At 49.1% G+C, this 16,579-nt stretch overlaps 1 protein-coding gene across 1 annotated transcript; it reads right to left on the reverse strand.

Annotated features, from left to right (window-relative positions):
- Positions 1 to 11,416: 11,416 nt before the first annotated feature.
- Ccr4 (C-C motif chemokine receptor 4) lies at positions 11,417 to 16,318 on the reverse strand. The gene is given in 4 exon segments (XM_028892945.2): positions 11,417 to 12,491; positions 12,494 to 12,739; positions 12,742 to 13,424; positions 16,197 to 16,318. Coding segments are annotated over 3 exon segments (1,068 nt in total). The 5' UTR covers positions 13,364 to 13,424; positions 16,197 to 16,318; the 3' UTR covers positions 11,417 to 12,291.
- Between the last annotated feature and the right edge of the window lie 261 nt (positions 16,319 to 16,579).

Here is a 16,579-nt window from a genome sequence, read left to right on the forward strand (position 1 = left end):
CTGGGTCTTCCCACATCAATTAATTAGACAGTCGGTCATAGACATGCCCAAAGGCCACTACAGTCAACCCCTCCTCACCAAGGCTCGCTTCTCCCAAGTGAATCTACATTGTGTCTAGTTGACAAAGTTCAACAGCACACACATGTTCGCTGGTTCTTTCCATCATGTCCTCCGCCTAAGCAGGGAAGCCAAGCAAGGGCACCCGAGATGGTTCTCCACATGGCTCTGTTCAGTTCAGCAACATGGCGCTGCTCAGCCACTGGGCTAGGCAGAGCCTGCTAAGCAAAGGAGCCTATCCATGAGGAGCCATGATATGAACCAAGGACTGGAGGTCGGGGGAATGGCAGCATCCAGAGAGACTATGAAACCAGGACCTGGGACCGTGGTGGACACTCAGCCGGCCTCCAGGGCTCCAGTGTGTCCCTCTTCGGGGTTCTGGTTCCTAAAACCACTGTGCTCTTGTTCTCAAGCAGCAAGGGTGACTTTCTGGCTCCAGGACAGTGACTTCCTGCCCACTGGGCATGTGTCACCATTACCTGCTGCTTTGATGGTGTCTGTGAATGTATAGCAGGACACTGAAGGAAGCTGGAAGAGACACAAAGCAACTACTGTTCTCTTGTTTTTGAAACAGGGTCTCGTGCAGCCCAGGCTGGCCTCAAGTTCACTATGTAGCTGAGGATGACCTTGAACTTCTGATCCCCCTGCCCCTACCTGAATTACAAGTGTGAACCACCATGCTTGGCTTTATGCAATTCTGGGAGTCAAATCCAGGCTTTGTGTGCATGCTAGGGAAACTGTCTACCAGCAGAGCTACATGGAGCAGACAAAATGGCCAGCCCAAGAGGGGCCTTTTGTCTTTCCTTTCTTCTCTCTCTCTCTCTCTCTCTCTCTCTCTCTCTCTCTGTCTCTCTCTCTCTCTCTCTGAGACATAGCGTTGGCTGTCCTAGAACTCACAGAGATCTGCCTGCCTCTGCCTCTAACCCTAACCCGAGTGCTGGGATTAAAGGCCTGCATCACTGCACCCGGCAATAGAGGCTGTTCTGAAAAACTGTTAACAGTATTCAGTTGCAATTTTTGCATCTGTTTGTCCATTTCACTGACTGTTCAAGACTCTGATCTAGCTGGGCAGTGGTGGCACACACCTTTAATCCCAGCACTTGGGAGACAGAGCCAGGTGGAACTCTGAGTTCGAGGCCACTTGGTCTACAGAGCAAGATCCAGGACAGGCACCAAAACTACACAGAGAGACCCTGTCTCAAAAGTCCAAAAAAAAGACTCTGACCGGAATTGAGTCCTATTCATTTTGGGTCCAACCCCATCAGCAAAGGACAGGGCTTGGTCCAGACTCGGTTCACTTGGCTTCTATTTTACAGTGAGGATTCCTTGGGTCCCTTCAGATTGCCTTGGCCCCTGGTGAACTCACCAGATGGAAAGTGATAAGGACAGAGACCATGAGCACAGGCTAGGGAATGTGCCCCGCCAGCCGCACACTGGTGTGAGAAGCGCCAAGCTAGGTTTCTTTGTTTCTTATCTGTTGGTAAAATCTTTCCGTCAGGGTTCTGACGGGCGGTGCCGTCTATCCTGTGTGCTTCCTCCTTGCTCTGAATTTCACTAAGCAAAGAGACTTTGTCTCTGGAGGCTTTGTTGTGTCTACCCTGCCCCCTTTCCTGTGGACTTTGGAACTATGAAATACCCCAAGGAGTAGCAGCCGCAGGACTTAGGTCTTCCTCAGGAGCCTGTGTGATGGTACACACTTCTATTTCCAGCACTTGGGAAGTAAAGGCAGAAGGGTCAGAAGTTCAGGGTCATCCTTAGCTACATAGGAAGTTCAAGGCCACCCTGGGCTACATCTTGATATCTTGCCTCAGAAATGAATCAATAAAACTGTGTGGGGGTGTTTCACACCTGTGACCCAAGCACAGGGGAGGCTGAGGCATGAGGGTTGCAGAGGGGTCCCAGTCCCTCGGGTGACATTCAGTTCCTACATTCGACGGTACCTGGCAGAGCACATCTAGCCCATAGCAGGTCCTCAGCCAGTGCCTCTGGCAGGGTAAGCGGCTTCGTGCTCGCATGCCTGCATTCACACTGAGGGCTTAGCGGCCCCGGGATGCCGCTGCTCCTTCCGGTGTGTCTGGCACCCCAGTGCCCATCCTCTCGAAAGAGCCAGGATTTCAACTAAAAGAAAAAAAAAAAAAAATTAAGCCTTCCCAGAGAGGGCTTGCTTTCCTGCTGTGTCTTCTCACTAGACAGTCGTCTGTCTGCTTCTTCCAAATACTTCAGTTCACGAAAGACAGTGCCATCCTACACACTTCTACCATGTCATGACTCAAATGGGAGCCGCACGCCTTGAGTTCCATAACGCCTCTCCCACACTGGGCCTTCTTAACCTGTAACAGAAGCCGTGAAGCGGGAGAGGCCGCCCGCTCCGAGACTGCACAAACCCAGGAGCACTGAACAGGCGGGCGGGCGATGGAGTCTTGCTCCCTTTCCCCTGTGTAGTGTGCGTTTGTGTATCTGTTTGTTTGTGACAGGCTGGCCTCAAACTCACTGTGTAGCCAAGGATGACCTTGAACTTCTGGTTCTGCCTCTACCTCCAAATCCCAGAACTGTAGGTGTGGGCCGTCATGCTTCATTTGGGTGGAGGCATCCGTCCCCAGCCTGGCACCCCAGTCCTGAGAAGCTCCCCCACCCTCTGTATTGCTGGGCCATGCTTTCGTCTTCTTCTCCCTCTCTTACTTCCTCATTTCTAGTCCTTTTCAAACTAACCCTGTCCCGTCTGTGTTCCTGAAATGATACGCGCTTGCTTTCTAGGTCCAGGGCCTCAGGATGAGGCCTGGGGAGGCAGGGAGGAGGCTTCTCAGGTCAAAGTGGGAGAGAAAAGGGTCAGAAGGCAGCAACAGCAGAGTGCCATGGCACGTGCCTGCAGGCCTAGCGGTGGGGAGACAGACAGACAGACCGACAGACAGACCAGCCTACTCAGCAAGTTCTGGCCCAGCGAGAGACCCTGTCTCAGAGAACAGGGCAGGCCAGTGACTCAGCAAAGGCACTTGTTACCAGGCCTGACAGCCTGAGTTTGTTCTATGGGGCACACACGGTAGAAGGAGAGACTCAACTCCAGCACGTTGTCCTCTGACCTTTACATGTGTGCTGTGGTGCACTCGTGTGTGTGTGTGTGTGTGTGTGTGTGTGTGTGTGCGCGCACACACACATAATTTATTTTAAAAACTTTGGAAACTTTTAAAGTATGTGTATAGAGCTGTGTCTGGGCGTGAATATGTGTACGGGAGCGCAGGTGCCTAAGAGCCAGATGAGGACTGGAGTTACAGGCAGTTGGGAGTCCCTGTGCTTGCTGGGAACCAAACTTGGATAATCTGCATGAGCACCAAGTGCTCTTAAATCCTGAGCCACCTCCCCAGCCCCACTAAAAAAATATCTATAAAAGGGAAAGAACAGAAAGAGTTAATTTTTAAAAGAAAGTTGGCTGACCTAAGGAACACCTGAGGTTGGCCTCCGGCTTCCACACACATGGGCACATACATGCATTATCCATACTCACATATGCACTATGCACATGAACACACAGAGTCAGGGGTCAGTGAACATCACTAGGCTTCCCAGCCGTCTCACCCTCCATGGTAAGACTCTTCAGGTGGGAGGACACCGAACAGAGGCTTGGAGTCTGAGCAAGCAGGTCTCTGAGCCACCACCCTCGGCGTCAAGCTTGAAAAGGAACAGGACCCCTGAGCTCCTCTCATGCTGCAGGCTCAGAGGTAGTCAGTGTGGGCTGACTTCGTGTATGGATCAGGTCACCTTCAGGTTCAAGTGGACTGGACACAGAATGGGGAGAGGAGGGAGACTTCCCACCCCACCTAGAGCACAGCACAGCCTTGAGTAGCTCCATGACATCTTCTGAAGCCATAGAGAAGAGCAGGAGAATCTAAGCATTTCCCAGGTCTCAAGGCTGCAGAGGACCTGAGTAAGATGTGGCCCCGTGGGCTGGGGAGAGGGGCGCAGTTGGTAAAGTGCTTATCAGGCAAGCAGTCGAACCTGAGTTTCAGCCCCAGAACCCACATAAAAAGCCAGGCATGGTAGCCGCTCCTCATCCCCAGTCGTGGGGAGCCAGAGACAGGCGGGTCCCTGGGGCTCTCCAGCCAACCAGCCTGCTTGGTGAGTTCCAGGCCAACGAGAGACCTGTCTCAAAAAACAACAGCCAAGATCGTCCTAGGGCGTCCTCCGTCCGCACATGCGCACACACAGGTGTATGCCCAGAGTGGCCCTGTGGAAGGCCTGCGTTCGAGAGTAGGCCTATTCCACAACCCAGCAGGTGGGGACATCAACAAGTGACAAGTGTCAAGGTCACTCTTCCAAATCCCAGTGCCTGTAGAGGACCGTTAAGTCCCCGCCTTCAGAAGGACTGGAGGCAGAAACTAGAAACGGAAGTTTACCACCGACACCTGCACACCTCTTCTGACACCTTGGGTGTCAGGGATCGAGCCCTCCTGCTCGTTCTCGATGAGTATTTTCTTACGTCAGCCTACCCACAGAAAGCGTTTCCCACATTATTCTATTCACATGAATTCACGTTTCAATTACTGACCTTGTCGATTGCTGTACAGGTACGTTTCTTCCCTGGGCTGTGAGCTTGGGGCTGGATGCCTCTTTTGCATGCCAGATTTCCTAGTATTTGTCGATCTCTTTCCTTCTCTTCCTCCTTCTCCCTCACCCTCTCGTCCCCTGCACAGCACTTCCTCGGTGGCCCCTGAATTGGATGTTCTTATGGAGAATCTGCATCATTAATTTGTCTAAAGTTAGAGTCCCCGTAGAAACACAACTCTGGGTATATCTGAGTACGTTTTCAGGGAGGCTTGTCTGAAGACCCCTGACCCTGACTGTGGGCAGCACCATCTAATGGGCTGGGGTCCCAGCGTTCATCTGTTTCCTGATTGCAGGTGCACTAGGATCAGCTGCCTCGTGCTCCTGCTGTGGTGACTCCCCCGCCATGGAGGACTGTACCTTCACACTGCGAACGAATATAAACCCTTCCTTGTTTGCGTCAGTAATTTTGACACATCAAAACGAAAAATAACTAATACAGTGTGCTACCTAGAAAACTTGACAAGTAGGTGCACCCTCTTCGAGCGCCTAAAGAGATACCTCCTCCGTTCCTCACACAGCTACTCCTTTTACGCCTGCTGTGCCTGCCCTTGGGAAGCTGAGGCAGGAGGATCGCCTCCCGTTCAAGACCAGAGTAAGTGCAAGATCAGCCTGGGCTGTTGCATCAGTGAGAACATGTCTCAAAAATCAAAACCAGGGGCTGATGAGATGGTTCAGTAGGGAAAGGTGCTTGCTGCCAAGCCCGAGGGCCTGAGTTCAATTCCCAGTTCTCACATGGAGAGAACCAACCCCCTTAAGTTGTCCTCTGACCTCTACACATGCTCTGTGACGCATGTGTCCCACAAAAAAATAAATAAATGTAATTTTTAATTTTTTATATTAAAAAAAATCAAGAACATTAAAAAAAAAAAAACACCAAACACCTGGGCAAGGTGACACACATCTTTAATCCCAGCATTTGGGAGGCAGAGGCAGGAAGATTTCTGAGTTCAAGGACAACCTGCTCTACATAGTGACAGGACAGTGGAGCTGTCTGTCATACAGAGACACTGTCTCAAAACAAAACAAAACTGTTGGCTCACTGACTGGGAGGAGGCTCTGCTGACGTGAACACATGAAAGGTCAGGGATCCCCTGCTGTCCAGAACCAGCTACAGTGGCGATCCTGGCTCAGTATCTTCCCCTTTCTGTGTTAACTTTTCCATCTTCCTCAGATCCCCCGAGGAGCATCCTGGAAATTCATCAGTGTGCAGTAGTTACTTTGCTCTTGGTGAGGAAAGGCACAGCTTGCAGCTGGAGATATGGCTCCAGGGTGGCGTGCTGGTCTAGCATGCAGAAGACCTTAGATTTGATCCCCGGAACTGCAAAGAAATTCAGCGGGGAAGAAAGCAACTAAATGTAGGAAGAATTAATCTTGGCTCAGGAACTGAAGGTCTAGAGCCCATCTTGGCAGGAGATGGGCAGTGAGTGACTCCATAGTGGGGGTTGACTGTGGTCTCCTCTTAAGTGACACAGGATGCAGAGAGAGCCAGGACTGGGTTAAAACCCCACTCCATTGATCCTCAGACCAGACCCCACCTCCTACAGACACCTGGAAGACTTAGCCAGGCAGAGTGGCATCTGTCCTTAATCTCAGCATTCAGAAGGCAGAGGCAGGTGAATCGCTAGGATTTTCAATACCCAGAGGGCACTAGGACAGCCAGAGGTATATAGTGAAGCCCTATCAAAAACAAAACAACACCACCATGTCCACAGCTTCCCCAACAGCACCACCAGGGAACAAGGTTCAGGTCAAGTGTCTACAGGAAGCATCTCCCATTCAGACCTAAACACACTGGAATTCCTGTCTAGGGTCTGCCTCTAGAAACGCACCCTAAATCCCTCGCAGCCTGCAGCCTGGAGCCCGTGCGACTTCGTAGGTTTGGCTTGGTGTTAAGTGTGAGTTTGCGTTTATTCCCTGTTGTAAAAGGCCAGCGTCTCACAAACAGAGTTCTTCAGCAATGAGAAGGTCATGGACCTGCCCAAGCTTCTAACTTCAAGGTTCCTCATCTGATGTGGCCTGCTACTTTCTGCTTCAGGAAGCTCTGCTTCTCCTTTCTAGGTCTCAAAAATGCTTTTTTTTTTTTTTTTCTGAAATGTAAGTAATATTCACACCAAAGCATACACATTTGTTTTTGCTTTACATTTTTATTAAGTGTGTGTATGTGTGTGTGTGTGTGTGTGTGTGTGTATGTGTGTGTGTGTGAATCAGTGGGCCATGGTGCCAAGGTGGAGGTCAGAGGACAACTCTCCTTCTATTTTGTGAGTACCAGAACTTGAACACAAGTCATCAGGCTTGGCAGCTAGTGCCTTTACCCACTATGCAATCTCCTCACTCCTGTTTTTTTATTTTGTTTTGTTTGTTGGGCGGGGGGTGATATGGGTTTTCATACAGCTGAGCCTGGCCTCAAACAAATTATATAGATGAGGATGACCTTGAACTCCTGACCTTCCTGCCTCCAACTCCTAACTAATGGGTTTACAGGTGTATGCTGCCATCCTAACTCAAGCATGCCAATTTTGAGCATGTGATATAATAAGGATGCTGGTGAATGTGCATACCCAGGTCTCCCATGTGCAATGAAATACAGCAAAATTCTAGTGAGCTCCGTTAGTTTTTTTGGTACATGAAGGTGCAACTCAGGATGGAGGGTTTGTCTATAAGCATGAGGTCCTTACTTCAAAAAATAAAATAACTTTGGGCCTTATTAGTCAGGCATGGTGGATGGCACCTCTAATCTCGGCATGTGGGAGGCTGAGGTAACAGGGTCTTGAGTTCAAGGCTAACCTTATCCATTAGTGAGATGCTGTCTCAAAAAAATAAAACAGGAATCTATGGCTTTTAAATGTATTCTTCTTGATGTTATTTTACAGTTTCCCAGAGGTGAAACTACAGACTCAACTCTCACACATCTGTTCATATCAAAAGTCTCGATGAAGTCATTTTTTTAACCCAAACCCACCTACTGCTTCTGGAACAATTCGGTCAGTCTTTGAACCTGGTCACATAAAGTTTTATTAGAAACATACTTGGGGGATTTTGGAGATAAGTCCGTGACTCTGTGTACTTAAACCGAAACTGGACTTACTAGAGCAGAGGCCTTAGGCAGACAGAGGGAGCTCATCCATGAAGTAAGAAATAACCAGCAACCGCTTGGTTTATATATTTCACTACACCTGGACATGGTGGCTACTGTTGGTGGAGTTAGTTAAAGTCACGGTTATAATATTGTTTCCCTGAACCTCAATTTATTTTGTTTGTTTGTTTGTTTTCTGTCATCTCATGTAGCCCAGGCTGGCCTTGAACTCAATATGTAGGTGTCTATGACCTTGAACTCCTGATCATTGGGCCAGTGAGATGGCTCAGCTGGTAAAGGTGTGCCGCCAGCTAAAGACCTGAGTTCCATCCTTGGGACATGGTAGAAACAGAGAGCAGACTCCTGCAAATTCTCCTCTGAATTCCATATGTACGCCACACATGCGCGCACCACAACAAGGGAATCTGTGGCTATTATGTAGAACTGAATAGTATTGTAAAATAAAAAATAAAATAAAATATATATATAAAAAAATGAACATGACCACAAAAAAAAAAAAAAAAAAAAAAAAAAAAAAAAACAGGTTTTGTTTTGTCGTTTTAAACTGATTCCCCTGCCTCCGCCTCCCCAGTGCTGAGCCTCACAGGCATATGATCCCATGACCTTTTTCATGTCGAGCTGTGGCCAAACCCAAGGCTTCCCTCATGCTAGTCAAGCACCCTGCCAACTGAGCTACATGCCCAGGCCCCTGAACCTCAATTCTTGGAATCACAAAAGTGACCATATCTCCTTTTTGAAAGTCTGAAATGAGTTTCAACTTGTGAAAGTTCTTGGTGGATTCTGGTGTTCTGAAAGGGGAATTTGGAACTGTCAGAAACTTTCAAGCAGTAAACTGTTGTGGGTTGGGGACATGGCTAAGCCAGACAACCTTGAGTTTGACCCCAGGACCCACACGGAGGAGGAGAGATGTGACTCCTGTAAGTCACCCTCTGATCGTCATGTACACACTGCGGCAAGTGGATGTTGCCACACCCACTAAATAATAACAAATGTCATTTTTAAAAACAAGTCAAGTGCTGTGAATATAAAAGGGAGTCGGCTCATTCTGTGGAGGGAAGGCTGCCGAGGGAGCAGACCCTGTTGGGCACAGTGGCAGATGGCAGAGGAGTGCTGTATGGAAAGAGCCCCAGGGCCTAAGCGGGTCACCTGTGACATATGAGTGCAGGAGCCAGGACCAAGTGTGGCAGATGTTCGGGGCTGACGAAGGGCGGATGCTCCTGGTACAAGGACTTCTGGCCTGGTATCGTGTTAGGCCCTCATCTCCCTGCAAACAGCCTGAGATTCTGAAAGCAGCATGCAGGGAGCCGCATGGCAGCCTTCTTGGGAACACCTGTATGGGCATGAGTGACACCAGTCTGGGCAGAAAGGCTCACCATGATGGGGTCACCACAGCAGCCTCAGATCATCTCAGGGGAGCTCACAAGTTGCAAGGATCCTTCAGAGTTGTCCCAAAGATGGGTGGGGAGAAAATGCTTGTCTCCACTAATAATGCAGTCCCTGGATCCAAACTGTCCCCAGGAGATGACGGTTCATGAAGAGTGACCGAGAGCTGTCGGCCACCAATCTCCTAATAAGTACTAGAATAATGCTTCTGTCCTGAGCAGGGGTGGAGGGGACAGGCAGGTGTCCCATCTTTGAGGTCACTGCAGGAGGGTAGCTTGTGGGTAACTCCACACAGCTGCCTCCTTTGTGGGTGAGTGGAGATGACAAGAGACGCCCCCTGGGCAGAAGGATGGGAGCCATGGAGCACCACCCACCCTCGATCACTCTTGTGTGTGCTGGGAACGGACAGCAGACCCTGTGACAGTCCCCAAGCCTCTGTGTCACTATGCTAGAATGAGCAAAGCTTCACCAGGAAACAGGAGGCAGCCTCCGGTGAGAAATCCCACACCCTCTGTACAAGCTTGGAATATGGATGCTCGGCAGGAGTCCTCTTACTGATTTCTTTCAATCATCTAGAAATACATTTCATGGGCAGGACAGTGGTGGCGCATGCCTTTAATCCCAGCACTTGGGAGACAGAGGCAGGCAGATCTCTGAGTTCGAGGCCAACCTGGTCTACAGAGAGAGTTCTAAGGCTACGTAGACAGACCCTGGCTAGAAAAACCAAAAGGAAAAAAGAAAAACCTGGACAGAGCATGCACCCTTCTGTTATAGTTTAGATTGGTGCAGGATGTATGTGCACATTTATGGGGTACAGTATGAGTATGATAATCCAATATATGACAACAGTGTGTAATGAATCATATCTGAGGATGCAAAGGCTGAGGGTTGCATATCCTTTCCTAGAGGGAGAAAGCAATATTTCACACTATAGACACCCAAAGTTAGGGGCCACTCCCACCTCTGTCCCCTCATCCAAGGTCTCCCCGAGACCCAGCTGGGGTATTAGTTTTCCATCTCTCTCTCTCTCTCTCTCTCTCTCTCTCTCTCTCTCTCACACACACACACACACACACACACACACACACTCAATGGCACAGACAAGGAGGTCAGAGAACAACTCTTGGGAGCCATTTCTCTCCTTCCTTCTACCATGTGGGTCCCAAGGATTAAACTCAGCTCACCAGCTGAGCCACCTTGCCAGCCCCCATGTGGAGAATCTAACAGTTAGCTCACCCACTCTCCCTCTGGACTTACACCACGTGGCTGAACCTCGGGTGGGTCAGCAACTCCAACTCCCACCCACACCAGAAGATCACACACAGACATGATCAGGGATGAAGGCTCAGTGCAGCTAAAGACGCAACTTTATTTTGTTTTCTATAAAGGCAATATCAGATTTTCCTCTTAAAGCCACTCTTCAGAAAATAAACTAGCAACGCACTCTTTATAAAGGCAGCAAGTATTACAATGTACAGGCTTAATGGAAGATTTGAACTCAGTATCTCTCCGGATTGGTTCTTACTCTGGGAGGGATTTGCTCTCACACCCTTTATTGGAGTTTTACTCAATTCTGAGCAATCAAGGCTTCAGAGCTGGATGTGGGGCTCACACCTACAATTCCAGCACATGAGAGGCTGAAGCAGGAGGCCCGGGGAAAGGCCAAGGCCAACCTGGCTGCACACTGAGTCCTAGGGCAGTCTGTGCTACCAGTGAGACCGTCTCAAAAACAAAACAAGGGGCTGCAGAGATGGCTCAGGGGTTAAGAGCACTGGCTGCTCTTTCAGAGGTCCTGGGTTCAATTCCCAGATCTACATGACAGCTCACAACCATCTGTAACTCCAGTTCTAGGGGATCCAACGCCTTCTTCTGGCCTCTGCATGCACACATGTGATGCACAGATACACATGCAGGCAAACACCTATACACGTAAAGTAACTTTTAAAAATTTAAAAGGCTTGAGTAAAAACAGATATAGCAAGTTATCTTAATGATATAACATGATAAATTATTAAAATATCATAAGAATAACTGTTCTAGTCCTGGCTGTCCTGGAACTTGCTCTGCAGACCAGGCTGGCCTCGAACTCAGATCTGCCTGCCTCTGCCTCCCAAGTGCTGAATTAAAGACATGCACCACCACCGCCCAGCTCATATAGCTCATGGTTTTGGGGTTTTGTTTTTCTAGACTGGGTTTCTCTGTATAGCCCCGGCTGTCCTAGATCTAGATTCATAGACCAGGCTGGCCTCAAACTCAGAGATCCTCCTGCCTCTGCCTCCCAAGTGTTGGGATTAAAGACATTTGCCACCATGCCCAGTAACAGCTCACATAAATTTCTTTTTTAAATGAACTTAGGGTACTCACAAGAGCCTTTCAGAGCTAAACTTTGGGGTTCGCTTGGTATTGGTTTTGGTATTATCCAGGTAATCCTTGAATCCCTTGGTCTCAGCCCTGGAGTAGCTAGGATTACAAGGTTGTTTCACCCCTCTCTGCCCCGATTCATTTCTTCTACAATTTGAATAACCACTTGTTATAATTAAAACATATGTTAGCAAGCCAAGCCACAAGTGGATTTCAACAGGCATGCTCTAAATGCCTGTTTCAAGTGGAGACAGGCTTGTCCAAATACCTCATCATCTACACTGTAGCCAGGCTTCAATGAACAGCTTTCTATAAGAAAAGAATCAAGACCTAAGATCCTCATTTCTCTCAACATCTCGCTTCCTAGAATACCACTGGAAAAACACTAGGACAAGAGCATGCCAAAGTCTTCTAGAGAGTTCCACAAAGACCAGAGACTCATTCCATGGTGAAGGAGTGATTTGCTCCACCCATCAGGGCTCTGAAACTCTCTGGAGAGTCCCTGGGGAGGCTGGGAAGAGGGGAGGTGTCTTCAGTGCAATCTAGACACCCACTGAGAGTCTGCTCACAGGCTCCCCAGGTTCCTCTCTCCCGGTAGACAGACCTGGTGTGTGAATGAACTCAGTCCAGCTAAACACATTTCAGACTGCACTTCTCTATGGAAAGAGGAAGAGCCAGCTGCAGGGTGAGGAGCCATCTTTCTGTAATTTTTGTTTGTTTTCACCCTTAATGAAAACAAGGTGAGCATGTGCTGGCTGTAGGGAGCTTGTTGACACCACGTTACCCCTGTTCACGTGTTACAAAGCGTCACGGAGGTCATGATCCACAGTGGACTGCGTGTAAGAGGAGCTGGGGGTGTCAGCCAAGTAGATCTGGAGGAAGTCACAGTGTACAAGAGGACCCCAGCACGTTCTGAAGAGTTGGGCGATGTACTTCCGGAATTTCTCCCCAAGAAAGAAGTAAATGACAGGGTTGAGGCAGCAGTGAATGAAGGCCAGGTTTCTGTGGCCTGGAGGGCATAGTCTAGGTACCTCTCCAAGGTGCAGTCCTGAAGAACTTCAAGCTCCACCAGGGTCTCCAGGAAAAGCACCACGTTGTACGGCGTCCAGAAGCCAAGAAAGAGGACCACCACAGCGAAGATCATCCTAACCGCCCGGTTCTTCTTCTCATTCTTACAATGCTGCAGGGTCCTAATGATCATGGAGTAACAAAACAGCATGATCCCCAGGGGGATGACCAGCCCAGGACGTTGATCTCCAGGGAGCTGAGGACCTTCCATGTTGTTGAGTTGACTGAGTACTTGGTTTTGCAGTATGTGTGGTTGTGCTCTGTATAGCAAGTGCTGAACAAGAGGCCTGGAAGGGAGGCAAACACAGCCACTGACCATGTGACCAAGCTGGTTATGACCCCATAGGTTAGAGTCCTCGCTTTCAAGGAAAACACTGCATGCACTATGGCCAGGTATCTATCGATGCTCATGAGCATAATGAAGAAGATGCCGCTGTAAAAGCCCACCAAGTACATCCATGAAACAACCTTGCACAGACCTAGTCCAAAAACCCACTGGTCGGCGGCATAGTAAGCCCAGAATGGGAGAGAAAGTACAAAGAGCAGGTCTGAGATGGCAAGGTTCAGCAGGTACACGTCGGTCATGGACTTGAGCCGCTTGTATTTGAACAGCACCAGAACCACAACAGAATTTCCAAACAGACCCAACAGAAAGACCAAGGAATAAAGAGGAGGCAGGAACAGCTGCCCAAATGCCTTGATGCCTTCCTTGGTGCAAGGCTTGGGCATGCTCTCATAGGCATAGTAATTATTGTATGCGTTTTCATCCTGTGTGGTGTCCACTACATCCGTGGGGTTCATCCTGTCGATTCTGCAGGCTCCGGGTCCAAGCAGAAGCCAGTGGAAAGAACAAATGAGATGCCTGTAAGAATGAAATAAATTGGAAGACCGCTAAATGCAAGGAATAGCTCTGCACATGATGCTGCCCCAAACTGTTGCATCTGTCCCTGTCCAGAAGGGACGTAAGGTCAGAAAAATCATCTCAGCCTTGGGAGTCCACAGATGTGTCCACATCCCAGACCCCTCCCTCTCTGCTGGGAAGCTTACTTCTCTCCCCGATAGTGAGGACTGCATTCCTCCCTCAAGGCGATGCAGATTAAAATGGCCTCTGTGGCCAGTGGGATGTCCCAGCAGGTAAAGGCACTTGCCACTGAGCCTCACAACCTGAGTTTGACTCCTGAGAACCCATAGGTGAAGCTGTCTTCTGGCACAAGTGCCCCGCCCCCCACGCACACAATAAATGTAAAATATAAAAAAAAAAGCTGAGCATGGTGATGCTTGCATTTAATTCCAGCACTCAGGAGGCAGAGATAGAGCTCTGTAAGTTCAAGGCCAGTGTTGTCTACATCGAGAGTTCCAGGCCAACCAGGGCTCCATAGATAGACCTTGTCTCAATAAATAAACATGAGGCTGGAGAGGTGGCTTAGTGGTTAAGAATTCTGTTTGCTCTTCCAGAGGACTGAAGTTTGATTCCCAGCTCCTACATGGCGGCTCACAACCAGGGGATGTGACACCCTCTTCTGACCTCTGTGGGCACCAGGCACAAATATGGTACCCAGACATAAAAGTAGACAAAACAACCATACGCATAAAATTAAATTAAAACAAACAACCCAGGGCCGATGAAATATTTCATCGGGTTAGGGTACTTGTTACTATGCCTGTCAACCTGGTTCAGTCCCTTGGAGCCAAGGGACAGAAGGCAGGAACCAACGGCCACAGTTCTCACCTGACTTCCACACTGGTAATGTCACACACACACACACACACACACACACACACACACACACACACGATACCATTTTTGTAAGTTTAAAAAAAAAATAGCTAGGAATGATGCCACACACCTTTAATCCCAGCACTCAGGAGGCAGAGGCAGGCATAAGTTTGAGGTCATCCTGGTCTACAGAGCTAGTCCCAGGACAGCCAGGGCTACACAGAGAAACCCTTTCAAATAAATAAATAAAGCTTTAAAATGACTAAGTAAATTGGTGGATACAGAGAATAAAACACTTTTTACAGCTTTTCACACAAAATACTCACCTGAGCAAGGCAGAACTGAGTAGCTTTCTGGACCACCCCCATGCTTCCTGATCTGTGTCTCTGTGGCAGCCTGGCAGTCACTATTAAATCTTCTTGTTTAGTTCAGTAATTCACATCTACTTCACGCCTGAACACTCTAGTGTTCCTACATGTATGTGTGACGGGGTAAACATATGCGTACATACCTGTGAGCATGTGCAGTCATCTCTACCTGCACTTATGGGGCCAGAGGTGTCTTTCTCTGTCACCTTCCACCTTGTGTTTTGAGACAGTCTCATCTCTGAACCCCAAACTCTCTGTTTTGGGTAGACAGGCTGGCCAAGGAACCCCCCCAGGATGTGCCCATCTCCACCCTCAAGGCTGGAGCGACAGGCATGTGCCACCACACCTGGCTTTGGCTTGCCTGCTGGAGATCCGAACTCAGGTCCTTGTGCATAAGCCGCAAGGCGCTTTGCCCACAGGGCCATCTCCCCAGCCCCTGCCCTGGTGTTTCTCAAAAGAGATTTTGTTCATTTGTTTTTCTTGGAAAGGTGTGCAGATCACTTGGTGCATGGCAGGGTCTCCGAAGAAGTTGGTCAATGACTGACAGCTACATCTTGTCACTGTCATTTTACTAGGGAGGACTAAAGGGAAAACCAGAGGAGTGAAGACAGTCTCAGAAGCGCAAACAGGTTAGCCCAGCACAGTGGCCCATGCCTATACGCCAGCTCTTGAGAGGCCAAGGCAGGAAGACCAGGAGTTCAGGGCCAGCCTCAGGGACACAGTGAGTTTGAGGCCAGCCTACACTACATCAGACTCTCAGAAACAAGTGGGCAGAACCGACGGCTCAGCAAATGTAGACATCTGCCATCAAGCCTGATGCCCTTTAATGCCCTGGTTCCACGAGGTAAAGGAGAACAGACCTCTGAAGGTCATCCCCTGACCTCCACACAAGCACCCTGGCATGCATGTACACACACACACACACACACACACACACACACACACACACACACACACACACTACACAAGGAAATGTAAAGAAACACATCTTAAAAGAAAATTAGTAAATAGGTAAATGAAACTGCTTACAATTCTGTAATTCCTACATATGTGGAGTTCCTTGGCTTGAAAAACTTGTTAGAAGCAGCAGAAAAGTTAACAATCCTAGTGAAAGCTGAAGGTTTGGGGCAGAGCTGAGTCTGCACGGATGCCTGACCGATGAAGCCATGAAAGCAGGTAAAACGGTGTGTACTCCAAATGGGCCAGGGAGCATCAGCAAGATCAAGAAGCCTGAGTCCTGAGTGTGGGGCGGGAGGGATGGCTCAGTGACTAAGAGCACCAGCTGCTCCTGCAGAGGACCTGGGTTCAATTTCTCACATCCGAATGGTGCCTCACAGTAACTCCAATTCCAGGAGACCCCAGGCTCTCATCTGATGACTTCCACAGGCACCAGGCACACTCATGGGGCACTTACACGTATGCGGGCAAAACACTCTTACCCATACAACAAGTCTAAAGGAAAAGACAAAAAAGCCCCTGAATGTCCATGCTGCCTCAGGTCCCTGCAACCACACAGCCACAGGCCCCACACACCCCCGGCTCCACTTACCTGGCCCTTTCGAAAGCGGTCCTGAGGCCAGTCTGTGAGGCAGTGCCAGGATCCCTGAAGTAGCACAGGTGCTTTGAGGGGTATGACTTCCTGTGACATACCGGCTCTTCCCTTACCCATATGAGGCTTCTTGACAAAAGGAAGAAGAAGAAGAAAGAAAAGAAAAAAAAAAAAAAAAAAAGCCCTGAGTGACTCATTTCCCCAAACTCAAAGGTAGCGTGGCATGGTTTCTTCTGTGGGAAGAAAGAAAAATTAAGAGCTGGGGGCCGGGGTGCGTGCCTGTAATCCTGCTCTCTGGAGGTGGAGGCAGGAGAGTGAGGAGCCCAAGGTTATCCTCGGTTATATAGCACATTTAAGGCTAACCTGGGCTACATGTGACCATG

This window comes from Peromyscus leucopus, chromosome 7 (assembly GCF_004664715.2).
Source record: "Peromyscus leucopus breed LL Stock chromosome 7, UCI_PerLeu_2.1, whole genome shotgun sequence".
Taxonomy (NCBI): domain Eukaryota; kingdom Metazoa; phylum Chordata; class Mammalia; order Rodentia; family Cricetidae; genus Peromyscus; species Peromyscus leucopus.